We start from the raw sequence: 14,751 nt of genomic DNA on the forward strand, positions 1-14,751 counted from the left end.
GAGAAATTCCTTACATTTAGAAATTGTTAATATTGATTTTTTTCTAGTTCTGATGTTTCTGCTCTATGTTGACGCCCAATTTTTAAACCTTTTCAGACATGATACTCAAATTGGTCTTTAGAACCCTTCTCCCCTATGAGCCAGAGCCTTCTATCCCTTCTCTCCAACCTGGCTTAGAGTAGGTCATCAACGGTTTTCACTTTGAATGAAAGACCTGCCTGCCAGTATTGCAAATAGTCCCTTGGTGACAGATCCTTGGGAAGGTGTTGAGTTAAAGATTCCTATTGCTGAAGGGGTCTGGTCCTGGGATATCAGTGATGGAAAATGGTCTTATTTAGGCCCCATCTGGAAGCCTTATAAGCTCTGTGTAGACCAGGAGTAAGAAAATGCACAGATAAACAGTGAATATGATATGATATCCAGAATCATTTGGAGTATTCTCTGAAAAAAGAGGGGTTCATATCCTTTAGAATGTATCTAAAATATACTAGGTGTTACCAGACCGGGAAAGTATGTGATTGAAGTTTCTATAAATCGACTGAATTCTCATAATGTAATTGACATGCTGGTTTACTGTTAGGGGCTACAAGAATGTGGTTCCTAATGGGGTGTCTTTTGATCGGATGGGGATTTTTGGTGACGAGCAGGTGTGGGCCACTTGCAGAGGAAGTGAGAGAATTCAGCTGAGGCAGAACAAAGGAGCCAGGAGCTCACTGAATGCACAGCCAGGGAATGGGGGTGGGGAAGGACAGGAGAGAGGCCTAGTGCCAGGAGGTAGTGGGTGGGGCCTGGTTTTAAAGGGGAAGATGAGGCAGTCTGGGAACAGATGGAATTTTCCCTTTTTGGGGACCGAACCTGGTTGTTAAGTAGCCCATTGGTGCGTTAGGACCTATGGCTCTTTGAGGGTGGGTCGCTCCTGGGCCTGTCTGCATTCAGGCAGAGAGTCACCGGCCCCTTCCCCATTCCAGTACTCAAGCCAGTTTGCCTGAGAGGAGGCCTCTAGAAGGAACACGTGGTGCCGGGTTCTTGTGTGGTGTAGCAGAATGAGTATCAGGCACAAAAGGAGAAAGTGATAGTTTATCACGTGAAGGTGAGAACAGAAAGCAAGCTTTCTAGAGTGAGCAGGGTCCTGAATGGTTGCCACCCAGCGCCTTTATGGTTGGTCTTTTATAGAAAACTGACCGGGGACCTTCAATCTCCTTGATGTCACCGCTGATAGCAGCGTGATTACTTCTCCTTTGAATATGTCATCTCTGGTGTTTAAAACAAACGAGGAGGTCTGGTCACATTCACTTAGCTCTTGTTTTCTTTATGTCCCTCTTTCCTGGGATTTTTGATGACCCTGGTCACCTAGCCCCGTAGCTGTCCACCCCTCCCTAGTCCCACCTGTCCCTTACTCAACACCAAGCAACAGGTCCTTCAGTGTGCCTTAGGCGCTGATGATCAACTTGGTCATTAGGGCTGATGTTAACTTCTTGTAATGGCTTGTTGCTCTGCCAGAATAGCTCCCTGTAAGGCTCACGTTGTCATTGCTAATTCCCTAGGGTCTTGGGACGGATTTACTGGGTGATGGCTGAAACCATCCCATTTCACCTGGAAGCTTCTTTCTTTGATTTTGCCTTTGCTTGTAGTTTCTGATCAGGAGAACAAAGCAAAAGAAATGTAAGAGAAGAAGATGTCCTTGCTTGCAGCCCACAGATAGATACTTAGCACTTGGAAAGATTGAGTTTCCTCAAGGAATTCCCAAGTGCCTTAGTGTTATGCTTTGCTGGAGGCAAAAGCAGCCTTAGCTTGACCATAGCCAGACCTCAGGATCCTCTTAAGAACATAGGAAATCCCTCAGAGACTTCTGTCATCGCTACCTACAGGAAGGATTTATAGTCAGTACCTTCTCACAGTCACACTGCAGCTCTTCTGCAGGGTCCTGTCCCTGGACGTTTATGAAGAACGATTTCTTTCATGAAAAATGTCTTCAGAAATACTTTCTTGACCATTTCCCCCAACGCCCCTACATGAGTTTCACTGCACAAATGAAGACTCTTACCTTCGTGTAGTTGGTAGTATTGTCTCCTGGGCCTGGGGGATCTAAGTCAATCATATGGTACCATCCTGTGAGTTTTCTTTATTCCACGCACTCAAGTGGTAGACATTCTCTTCACTTAAAAAAGAAGAAGTACTGTATTTATTTATTGTAGTGAGTGAGAGAACTAGCTGTGTGTGAGAGGAGGAGAGAGTGATCCCGCTAGAGCCAGAGGGGAGGGAGAGAGAGTTCATGCCCCGACTCTGTGCTGAGTGGATCCCTGGACCTGAGGCCATGACCTGAACCACCAAGAGTTGGAACACCTGAGCCATTGCACATCATCCGAAGCCTATTTCCTTCAGTGAATTTTCAGATGAAGAAAGCTAAGAATTCTCTAGTAATACATGTTTGAGTGTCTTAACGCCTGAATTATATCACAGATAATGATTGACAAAAGCATCAATGAAATGCTGTGTTGTGGGATCCTTGAGAATGTTGTCAGAAGCGAATTCTTGAGATGTGTTCACGGGTGCCGAGTCGGTTTATTAGTAGCTGGGGACAGCAGCTGTGAGCAGAGAAGGCTGCGCTGGCTGCACTGAGCGGAATGGTTTTGCATCTTAGTGTTGGGGCGGGGTAAGTGCACCGAGTATAAGATCAGAAAGGTTTCTTTGAATTTGTGCTTGTTACTTTGGCCCGATCTGTCCGATGCTATCTCTCCGTTCGATGTTAATATCGGTGAAATGTACAGGCAGTTAAGAGACCGTAAGGTAACAAGTAGCATGTATTTGACTCTTAGCAGAGCTATGCCGTCTGTGGGTCAGCCTTCTGAGTTAAAGGTGAACATTTTTCTGCCTCTATCCCTCATCATAGCAGACTCCTAAATAATAGCTGTTTTATGTGTATCATTCTCTGTGTTTGTGTTGATAACATGTGAATAAAATCCAGAAGCAGCATCATCCACAAAGTGATTTATAAGTGTGACGTCATTGTAAATGGTTCTTCTATCAACACCATGAGAATTTTCTACTCTATCACGTTTCATGTGTATTTAACTACTTCCTACATGTGTGGATGGGTTAATGAAATGTAAATAGTTAGATTGATTTTGTGGGGATAACTTTTTGTTTCCATCATTTTTCTCACGTTTGACACCTGCTATGAACATTGGTGTAGTGTTCTCTTTATATTGGACCTGTGTGTCCTTTTCAGTGAACTCTAGGATCATACCCTGAGTTCAAACCTGATCCCTTTGCACATTCGGTAAATAAGGATTCTGCTTCTCCATAGTTGGACAATACTAGCTTTATATTGAGGTAAAGGTAACTAGTTTACTCCATGGGTTACATCCGGGTCTCTCTGCGTCAAACTGGGCTAGCCCAAGCACTTCCGCTGGGTGGTCATTACCTTTCATTGGATAGATTCTGTTTTCCCCGCAGGAGACTCTGCCCACGGGGTGTTTTGGCTGAAGTAAAGGATAAGGTGGACAGAAGAAGTGAAGTAAAATGTGGGATCTAGTTTGGGGGGTACAGTGGTAAGCACTGAAGCTCAGGTGATGGGGTCAAGCGGGTGACATTAACTCCTTCTTGATCTTAGGGACCATTGTGAACTCTGTCGATGGCCACTTGGTGACTGTGGTATTTCTTGCAGAGACTGCTGACATTCAGGGATGTGGCCATAGAATTCTCCCAGGAGGAGTGGCGATGCCTGAGCCACACGCAGCGGGAATTGTACAGGGATGTGATGCTGGAGAACTACAGACACCTCCTGTTCTTGGGTGAGGATGACTCTTTCCAGATGTCCCAAGCCACACTCGGGGGTTTCTTCTTTCCTTTCAAGACTTTCTCTTGGATGACTCCTCTTTGCACATTGGAATTCAGGTCACTGCCCTAAGGGACTAAAGTAAGGATTTGTAGATGGAGACAGAAATCTTCTTGTTGTTTGCTTTTCAGGTCTAGCTTCTGCTTCCTTAGGGTAATATCGTTTCTGTTGATTAGTTATAGTTCTGAACCTGGCGTGGCGTGGCGTGGTACTGCCTGCATTTAAACTCCAAGTTTTACGCCGCCTTATTGTCTCAGTAGAACTTGGAAGTGCAAGTTAGGAAGTGAGTGTTTGAAACTCCTGCATGTTCTCTAGAGGCTGTTGGTGATCAGTGTTGGGGAAATCATCTTCTAGAATTCTGCAATGTCCTCTCTTCCCTACTCAGCCCAGTAGTGGCTTGCAAGGATCCACAGCCATACTTATATTCTGTTTCTCTATTAAACAGGTCTCATTGTGTCGAAGCCTGATTTGGTCTCCCTTTTGGAGCAGAGGAAGGAGCCGTGGGATGTGAAGAGGAAGAAGACAGTAGTCTTTGATCCAGGTAGGTGGGAATGACTGAAGCCGATGACAGAGGGACGTCCAAGTCTGAAGGAGGAGGAAGATAGACCTTAAAATGGGGTTCCAATAGCTCTGGTGCAATGAAAATCACTTGGAGAAGCCCAAGTGTATTTCCCCGTCTGTCACAGAGGGACATCTTTTCACAATATTGTCATGCTTTCATATTCTCGAAGGCTTCTGCTTCAGCTCCAGTGATGGGCCGCCACAGCCACAGTGAGGGCCATGGGGTGGGGGAGGGCCTCCATAATCGGAGAGCTTTCCCATTGCTTTGAGGGCCTTAGGGAAATCTCCCTATTCCTGAGGGCGTCTGCACTATGTCTCTTCTAAGTTCCGTTTTGCCTCTTGGGAGAAAGTGTTCAGAGTTGTGTGGGGCATACTGGGGATTGGGGCGGAATCCCCGCAGCACTGGAGGCAGACATCATGTGTTTTCTGGTTCATGCTTTCCAGTGTTACGGAGGCTTCAGTCTTAATCGTACACAATGGAGACTCAGTAATGTCATCAGGTAACTTCAAAGCACTTCCCGAATAGAAGAAAATACCATACTTTATTTCACTTCAGATGTTCATTTTCCTTTGTATTAACTAGAAGAAGAGGTTTCCACGCCTTACGTTCCATTCCTCAGTGGTGAAATAATGTAATGTCTCTATTTGTTCCCTAGACTTCCTACATACAGTAATATTATACGGGATTTACAACTTTTGGAACCTGCAGCCTATAGTAAAGTCTCATTTCTTAGCTTCTTAATAAGTGCATCATTTTCTAATTTTGTTTCGTATAATAAGTTCCTGTGACGTTGTCTTATGTTTTCACTTTCTTATTAGTTGTCTGTGAGACTCAGCTCTTATTTCTTAGATCAAAAGTTCTGATGTGACATGGGCATGTGCTTTATTTTTATTTATTTTTATTTTTTTATTAAGATTTTATTTATTTATTGACAGAGAGAGACAGCCAGCGAGAGAGGGAACACAAGCAGGGGGAGTGGAAGGGGAAGAAACAGGCTCACAGTGGAGCAGGGAGCCTGATGCGGGGCTTCATCCCCGTACCCTGGGATCACACCCTGAGCCTAAGGCAGACGCCTGATGACTGAGCCACCCAGGCGACCCGGGCATGTGCTGTGTAAGAAGTGATGTGGATAGTAAAATTCCCATAGTGACACAAATGTTCTGTTCCTAAATGGAATTTTACCTCGGGAATAATTAATCATAAGGTTTTTTGCTATTTTCCTTGAAATATATCTGGATTTACTCCCCAGTATTTATTTTTTATGAAATGATTATCGGCCTATTTTATAACTGTGATGGTGTTTGTTTAGAAAGGGAAGGTTTTTGCTTTCTTACTTTGTTATAAAGGATGGGTTATGCCCTTTAATTCTGTGTAAGACGAGGAATATACGAGTAAAAGAATACATTTTTTGATGTCACTTAAGTCCTTATTCATAATATTTTTCGTTACAACTTTTCATGGTTGATTTTAATGAATATTCCTTCCAGTTTACTCTCAGCGAACATATACCAAAATTGAAAATGCCTGTTTTTCATCGATACACAGAGTTTAAAATTACAGCTCTATAGAAGGTTTCCTTTTAAACAATTCATATATTGCATTATGTGGCATTTTTTCAGTTAATGTTTGGCTTGTTCTCGTTTTGGAATTCCTAAATAACGGGCTTCCTTTTGTATGGGACTTTCCTCAACATCAGTTAGTTGTGGGTTTTGGTTTTTGTTTTTTTTACTGATATATTTCGTTAGATGATGACAGTTTTCAGCACTGTACACTTTTGAACAATGTGAGTGTGACTTAAATGTGAATGAGGTTTATGCCCTTTGCCAGGAACATTATGTATGTGTCTATGAAATATCACCCCTACAGAGTGTGTAACTCGTCTTGTGTATTTCTGGTGGTTATGAATGTTCTAGCATATCTAGGTGAGTTGTTAATACTTGTAATAATTTCAACTTCTGTTTATTGTTGAATTTATATTCTCTTTGCATGAGAAGCACTTTTGGTTAATCGAAAGCAAATTTATGATTTTTCTCCGTCTGTATCGCATATAGGAATTATGTTTTATCTCAATTCTGGTGTTACACCCATGATATACTTTGACACCCTTCTCATTCACTTACGTGTCTTCTGTCTGTATTTTCATTCTGGTTGCCTTAGAGATTCCTTAAAACATCTTACAGGTATAAGAAACCATTTTCAACTGCTGTCGTCAATTTTATAGGCAACTTTTCTCCTTCATCCTCTCCATCCCTGAACCTGTTGGATGTTACCACTATCACAAGTTCTATCTTTTATGTGGTGTAGTTTATTTATTATGCAGATTTGTGCATTTTACGCTTCTGTTTAAGACAATTCTGTAGCAGAAATACAAGTGATTGGGCTACCTCATTACAGCACTGCAGGTTTCTAGAATTGGGTACGTACTGACATGAGCAGGAGTTTTATGTTGTCCTGTGGTTCCAGTTACCCTTTAGAATCCTTGGTTTCCAACCAGAAAGACTTCCTTTCACATTTCTTGTAGGACAGCTTTACTATTAAATTGAAGGGTCTTTTACTTGGCATTGTCCTCATTTTCCCTTCGTGGAAAACAGGTAGATTATGCCAGGTAGATGACTCTTGGTGCAGACTGTTGAATCTTTCTGTACTCGAATACACGATCCCATTCCCTTCTTCCTGTAGGGTCTGCTGAGAACTGCAGTAATCATCTTACAGGGGCTCTTCTGCAGAAGAGGAGTTGCTCTTGTCAGGCTTTTTCAAAATTCTCTTTTCATGTGTGATTTTTTTTTTTTAAGGTTTTTTTTCTTTATATGTCAGAGAGAGAGCGAGCGAGAGAGAGTGCAACCGGCACACAAGCATGGGGAGTGGTGAGCAGGGAGCACTATGTGGGGCTTGATCCCAGGCTCCTGGGATTATGACATGAGCCGAAGGGGACACCGAACCGACTAAGCCACCCAGGTCCCCTCACCTGTGATTTTTGATAGGTTATTTATAATGAGTCACTGTGTTCATGTCTTGACATTGATCCTACTGTGAATTCCTGAGATTGTTGAATTGGTCTTTCCTTTGCACATAAGTGTGAAGTAGAAGCCTTTAGTTCTTCCTGTCAACTCTCTGCCCCGTTTCACTCTCCTCTCCTTACGGGGTCCCCTTAATGTACATATCAGACCACTTAGGTGTCTCCTGAGTCCCCGGACTGTCCTTTCCCCCATTTTTCCTTGGTCTTCTTAGTAGACAGTTTAAAACAAGGGGTTTTTAGCTTGTCGGATTCTTTCTTCTGCTTGAGCAGGTCTGTGGGTGACCCATTGGTGTGTTTTTAAATTCAGTGATTGTATTCTTCAGCTCCCCATTCCTGGGCGGTCGGTTGATATACTTTGTCTCTTTGGGTTACATTTTGGTCGTGCCCAGTTTGCTGGTACCATTTAGTTCCCTATCTGTTGTCTCTTCCTGTCTCCATGCACAGCTTTATGATGCTTCTGTCTTTGTCATGCAATGCAGAGTTCTTCATTGATTGAGGGTCCCTTTGTGGGATTTAATTTGTTCTTGTGGTTGAACACATTTTTCTATTTCTTTTGTAGCCTTGTGATCTTTTGTTGACATTTCGGGATTAAAAAAAAAAAAAAGAGCCTCTGGGCCCAGGTTTCTGGACTTGCTCTGCAGAAAAGCACACAGATCATAGTAATTATGGTGCGTGTCACACATACTCTGGGTATTTGTCGTGTCAAGATTCCTGTAATTTCCCAGGTTACAAAAGTGCGGTTACTTTACAGCCGTGATACCTTCCTCTGTTTCCCTTCAGCTCTATTATCTGTCTCTGTCTGAACAAATACTCCGTTCCAGAGGGCGCGCTCCTTCCCTCTTCTTTCCATGTCGTTCGTGACAGAAGTGCCGTCCGTTCCTCAGGCAGCTGCGGAGACGTCAGATCATTGAACACACAGGTCACTCACGTGTAGGAGTTTTCTCACAGTGTGGCCATGGAGTGTCAGGGAGGGTGAGCAGCTGCCGTGGGCAAGTGTCAAAGCCTTCCCTTGTCTCTTTGACATGGCTCTTCTTCATTGGTACTTGCTGGGTGTGTTGGGTTCTCCCAGCTGGCTTCTGGAGCACTCTAAAAGGTAAATTGGTCCATTTTTTCTCCGTGGAAGAGCAAAGGCCAAGTGCTTCCAGTTCCTCATTTGCTGATGCCCTAGGGTAGGTATTAATGGGGCACGTTAGCACTTTAATGTATATGCATGTGAGCATAGTGAGTGGGGTAACTTATTTTGATTCTTAGTTGTGTGTTTCCATAATACTCTAGGCCTGTTAGCAAAGACAGGCAAAGAAGATTGTGATATGGAAGGTACAGAAGCTGTGGCCCTGAGCCCTGAGTATTTCTAGTTACGAATGACTGGGAATGTGTTGGGAAGAGAGGAAGGACAGGACGGGTGTTATGTCAGATCAAACCAAACTTGGGACAGTTACCCATAATGAAATCGCTCCTATTGGAAGAGGTCAAGGGTAAAAAGATTTTGGGGGGGCTTTGGGGGAGAATCCCCTCCTAAGTCAGTTATATTTGCAGAAAAATGTCTTTGAACCCAAGGACCCACACCAATTTTTATAGGTTCATATTCTCTAAAAGAGCATTTGTAAATTCTGGAAACCCCCGCTAGTCCTTGCTGAAAATAATCACTGAAACCATTTTAAATGTAAGTTTGGATCAGTCATGCACAGGAACATTTCTGAAAGTGAGACATCGATAAAGGAAGATAAGGATTCTAAATGGCATTGATTTGAGAAATCCTTGTCAGAAGGTTCATTATTCTTCAGCGAACACATCATCTGTCCTTTTCCAATGTCTCTGATTTTGATAAACATGGGGAGTTCTTTATGGAATCATCACTGGTCAATAGTTATGCAGAATACATAACGTGGAGCTTTTTTTTTAATGTGTTGTACACTGTAAGTCCTCTCTAAGGGCCCTTCTAGCTTCCAGAATTACTGAGGCATTTAGAATGGAGACAGACGTATTAATGAAATGAGTCTCTGAAAAGCATGAATGAAGGGTCCAAGTGTAATAAGCCTCAGGGAACTCAGTTTCTAGAGAACTAGTGTATCGTAGTAACTTAGTAATGCATGGCGGACTGTCTTCGATGCAAGCTCGAGTCTTAGCGTACACACTGTCATGGTATCCTCACTGGGGAGAAGACTTCTAAATGCAGTAACCCTGGCAAACATCTGGACTCGTCTTCACAACTCCATCAACAGCAGAGATTTCATATTGGAAAGAAATCTTACGATGTAAACAATGTAGCAAAGCCTTTGATTATCACTCAAAACTTATCAACATAAGATAGTACATATTGGTGATAAGGCTGAGGAATGTAAAAACAGAAAAAAATGCGGAAAAGCCTTTAGCAGAACTAGAACGTTCTAAACATGACAGAGAGTGCAGCGTGACAGAAACCCTACAAATGTTGAAAACATGGCAAAGCCATTATTTCATACTCAGAACTCTTCAACATGAGATAATATACCTGTGGAGATGCTGTACACATGTCAAGAAGGTTGGCCATGTCTTCCCATGAACACATTCTTCCTCAGCTTCAGTGAAAGCCTACTGGATAGAAATGCCTGAAATGTGATGATTGATGACAATCCTATATTTTTACCATATACTTCAAAAAATGTCTTCGTGAAGGATAAAAATATTACAGATATGAGCAGTTGCAAACTGTGTAATGGAATGCAAGTTCTATAATATCAGGCATTCACAGCAGCAAGCAGTAAGCCCATCTCATTTTGCAGACATGATCTCAATTAGGGTATTTATTATGGAGAAAAATCCAAAGTTCAAACACTTAAATCAGTTACATTTTAGCTTTGGACGATGCAGACGTTAGGAGTGTCAACTCTTCCACAATTGACAATCTGGTTTTCACTTTTGGGTCCCTAAAAGTAAAACCATACCTACTTTCCATGGAAATAGCCTGTTGTTGAGAGGAAGTCTTACCTAAAACATAAACAGTTAATATCCCACTCTTAGTATGTTGTCTGTGTTTGTATAAGTGTTGTTATATTGATGTAAGCTTCAGAAGAGTCAGTATTAAGGAAATCATAATGAACAGAAAATATTTTTACAGTACTGCATAGTACGTATCCACACACACGCAAAAAAAAAAAAGTATGTATAAGTGGACCCAGGTCGTTCAACCCCATGTTTTTCATTTGTCAGCTGCATTTGTTAATATGCCTAAAGGATTGAGGGAGGATGGATGTCTGGGAAGGGATAATAGTGTCTCTGTTTTTCTTTTGACCCTATTTGAGAAATTTTACTCTTCGGGAGTCAAATACTATTTGACTCTTATCTCATGCTATGCCTTAATTACTTGTATGCCAGCAAAGTGATGTGATCCTTCTTGTCTCAGAGACACGAGGGTCTCTTGTATGCTGGGGAATTCATTCTTGCCATTTCGCGTAGAAGATGAAGGAGGCAGTGGTGTACGGTGTGTGAGGAAAGTCCACGTGGAGATGCCGTTTGTGCTCGTCCTATAAGAGTGATAGAAATCAGGGTGGAGTAAGTCTTCAGGGAATGATTATTTACATTAAAGTAAGATAGAGAGTTGTGCTGGTGACTTAGTCAGTGAAGCATCCATGTCTTCATTTCCACCAGGTCACGATCTTAGGGTGTTGGGATGGAGCCCCATGTTGGGCTCGGGCTCAGTGGACTTTTGCTCCGGCTCCTCTGTCTCCCTCTTCATCGGGCCCTCCCCTGCTCTGCTCTCACAGGCTCTTTCTCTAAATAAATTGTTAACATTCTTTTTTTTTTTTTAAGATTTTATTTATTTTTTTGACAGAAGGAAAGAGAGTGAGAAAGAGGACGATTAGGGGGAACAGTAGGCCGAGGGAGAAGCAGGCTCCCTGTGGAGCGAGGATCCCCATTCGGGACTTGATCCCAGCCCCTAGGGTCATGACCTGAGCTGAAGGTAGACACTTCACCGACTGAGCCACCCAGACATTCCATGGTTCCTGGTTTTTAACCTTTTTAGAAATAGTCTCTTATACCAAGACCAACGAAATACACTCCTTTCCGTTTTTCTAATAACATCATTAATTCTCTTATACTTTTTCTGAGAAATGTGTTAAACAACGTCTTCTGTGGTTTGTGTAGTGACTGAGGTTTTCTCTTGTTTAAGATTTTGTTTTTAAGTAATCTCTATAATCAACAGGGGGATTAACCTTAAAAGTAGAGCTCAGGAGTCACACAGAGTACCGACTAACCATCCGTCTTCTCTGTGAATGATGATTCCCTTATTCCCACAGTGGAATGCTTTCTCAGTGCTTGGCAGTAGCAATAATGTAATTCTCATAGAGTGTAGCTGGAATCATGGCAAACTGATGGCTGTTTACCATTATCTCTCTCCCTTTACTTCCCGGGGCTTAGGTTAAGTTCTACAGATTTTACTGCCAAACATGAGTATGGTCAACCCATTGGTCATTGTCTCCTAAGGAGTTCCACCAAGAGTGATGGCTTTTGGGTGACGAGATTTCTGTCATGATTTTGGGTGTCGACTTTTTGGTATCTTTACAGAGTGACCAGGGGTGTGTCCATTGTAGTGCAGTGGGGGTCTTGTGTGTCTTCTAGACTATTAAGATTAGCCCTATGTACGGTGCTTGGAAGGAGATCAAGTCAAAGCTTCCAAGTCCACGAGTTTCTCATTTTCCTCTGTATGTCAGTGCCGAATGAGCAGCAGAACATCCTGAAGGAAAACCTATTATGGATACTGCTGTGAATGTCAGAAGAAAATTACACATTTGGTGTATCGAGCATTGTTGTTATTCTTTGAAATCACGTTGTGAGCTCCAGATCTACACCCGCGGTTCCTTGATCTCCATCCAGTAGAGGCACAAGCAGTAGGTCAAGTCTATTCATGAGACAACATTTCCTCCCGATCTTCACCTCAGTTCAGAGCCACCCAAAGTACTTTTGTCAGTGTGACACTTCGGTTTCATTTGACTCAACCTCCTGCCTCCTTTATGTTGACGTGGCTGTAGTTTATATTCCCTGTTGATGGTTCCTGAACACCCCTGCCCTAATTCCTATGTGTTTCCCAATCCTCAGCCCTTTTACTGTAATGGGCTGTGATTCCCCTACATGCAGGGTTTACTCTTCCTGGGAAGAAATGTAAAATCCTCTCGTTGTTTCAGATGCATATAAGGTGTATGCTTTTGCTCAGTTGTTTTTTCACCCCTCTCCCTTCAAAAGCTTACAACAGAAATTGAAGGAAGATTCTTATTGGTGTTGGGATTTTTTTTTACCTGTTCAAATGCAAGAGGTATGGGGACCTTTTTTTTTACCTGTTCAAATGCAAGAGGTATGGGGACCTTCACAAGTGACTGTTACAGGTCACGGGCTTCTTGTCTATTGCATCTGCAGATCATAGTCTTTAACAGTGTTTCATGATGTAAAGTGAATAGATTTTCTCTCAGATCTTGGGTCAGATTAAGGAGTATTTGACAAGGTGTTTTACACATGGGAAAATGAGGCAGGAACCAACCAGCGTCAACCTGAGTGATGGATATTGTTGGGAGATGATTCTCTGTGGGCTTATGTTTCTCCTTGTCTTATGGATGGAGGCATTGAGCGTTTTTCTTCTTGTCTTTCCATTGACGTTTGTATATAAGAACGCTTTGGAATATAGTGATAGTGTGTTGCCCATGGATAGAGCATGATTGTTTTATCATATAGGGAAGTAGAGATCTCTCCTTCCGTGGCAAAGTTCAGATAGATAGGCTAGACGATCCTTTAAGACACTGGGTTTCGTACGCACAGGGTCGCAAAGCTGTGATACAGACTGACCGCATGTGCGGCATCTACGTGTAGGATTTGGGCTGCGCAGCAGGCACGTGACATCAGTGTGACGAAGAAGCTCATGGTGTTTGTTGTGTCATGAGCCACGAGGTCCTGCGGACTGTGACCGGGGAGTCCTCTGTCTCCAAGCAGCATTGCAAGGTTGTAACAGGACAACTTGTTACTTTATAGAATGTGTGGAATTGAGGGATTCTTGGCCTTTTTGAGACTATCCATGGACCTTAGTCAAAACAAAATAGGTGTTTATGGGTCATTTTGTGCTTTTGTTTGTTCATTTGTTTCGTTTTTTAGATTGTACTTAAAAGTGACATCATATGGTATGTCTTTCTCTGTCCAACTTCTCTCACCTAGCACAATACCTTTTCTAGGACTCTTCCCGTTGTCTCAAATGGCAGGGAACAAGAACCAAAAAGCAAAATAGACCCATAAATACAATCAACCAGCTGCTGTTTTCCAGAGTGGAATGGGATGGAGGATGGGCAAGATGGGTAAAGGGGACTGGGAAGTACAGCCTTTCAGTTAGGGAATTAATACGTCATGGGGATAATGGGTACAGCATAGCAAAGATGGTCGGTGGAGTTGTGATCGTGTCCTAGGGTGACGGCTGCTAGCTACAGTTGGGGTGAGCATAGGAGAACCCTCTAGAGAGTAGTCCAATGACTGTGTGGTACACCTGAACGAACGTGTCATTGAATGTCAGGTGTAGTTTAATAAAAAAGAAAGAAAACTAGATGCAGATATGCCTAAACGTGTATCACTTCAACTACTTTTTAAGAAGTTGCATGTAAACGAAAGCCAACCAACTCTACACATCAAGGGAATCCTATGTGTTCATGGTAGGATATAAACTTAGGAAAGTGAAGTTTTCTGTAACCCAATACTAGAGAAAGGAGAGGACATGGGAGAGAGGTGAGAGTTCCCAGGAGGAACCCAGCATTCAGAAGTGAATGCTGGAGTCGTCACAGGCTGAGCCCCCAGAAGACACCTGAAGAGAGTCATTTCTCTGAGAGCTTCTTAAGATGTTTCCCCTGCAGAGGGCTCTCTCTCCTCTCTCACCGTTAAAGTGTATGTGATAATGGCCACGTGCTCATTACGTCTTCTCTCTGTGAGGGGTTTCTTTGGGGAATACTGGTAAGTACAATGGATTTTTATGTCCATGATCCTATTAGGCAAAGTCAGATTTTAGGAGGAAGCCTGAGTGAAAAACAGAAGAGGTCCTACCATGAAACAGTGGGAACAAGTAAGGTAGAGGGAACACTTGATATTTTTGAAGGCTGTGCATTGACTGGAGTCCAAGGTAAGAAATCTAGCCTTGCAGCCACAAGCAGATTGTCCCTGCACTCCTTGTCACAGAGGGAGCTGTTTCCAAGAATATGTTAGACATGGCAGGAGGAGGAAGGAAAAGGAGAAGTTGCCGCAGAGGAGTGGCTGGTGAAATTCACCCTGGAGGGGTGGAATTAACCTGACCAATGAACCAAACATTCAAGAAATAGTAAAGCAGAATCTTGA

At 42.8% G+C, this 14,751-nt stretch overlaps 2 protein-coding genes across 2 annotated transcripts in view; one reads left to right on the forward strand and one right to left on the reverse strand.

Annotated features, from left to right (window-relative positions):
• The window catches only part of LOC103657337 (zinc finger protein 91-like), a 686,132-nt gene that overhangs the window by 450,758 nt on the left and 220,623 nt on the right, over positions 1-14,751 (reverse strand). The window lies entirely within an intron of this gene.
• The window catches only part of LOC121099780 (zinc finger protein 665-like), a 35,840-nt gene that overhangs the window by 15,543 nt on the left and 5,546 nt on the right, over positions 1-14,751 (forward strand). Inside the window, 2 exon segments of the mRNA XM_040633068.1 lie at positions 3,651-3,794; positions 4,284-4,379. Coding sequence (XP_040489002.1) covers positions 3,651-3,794; positions 4,284-4,379 — 240 coding nt within the window.

Source organism: Ursus maritimus, unplaced genomic scaffold, assembly GCF_017311325.1.
Source record: "Ursus maritimus isolate PB19 unplaced genomic scaffold, ASM1731132v1 scaffold_19, whole genome shotgun sequence".
NCBI lineage: Eukaryota > Metazoa > Chordata > Mammalia > Carnivora > Ursidae > Ursus > Ursus maritimus.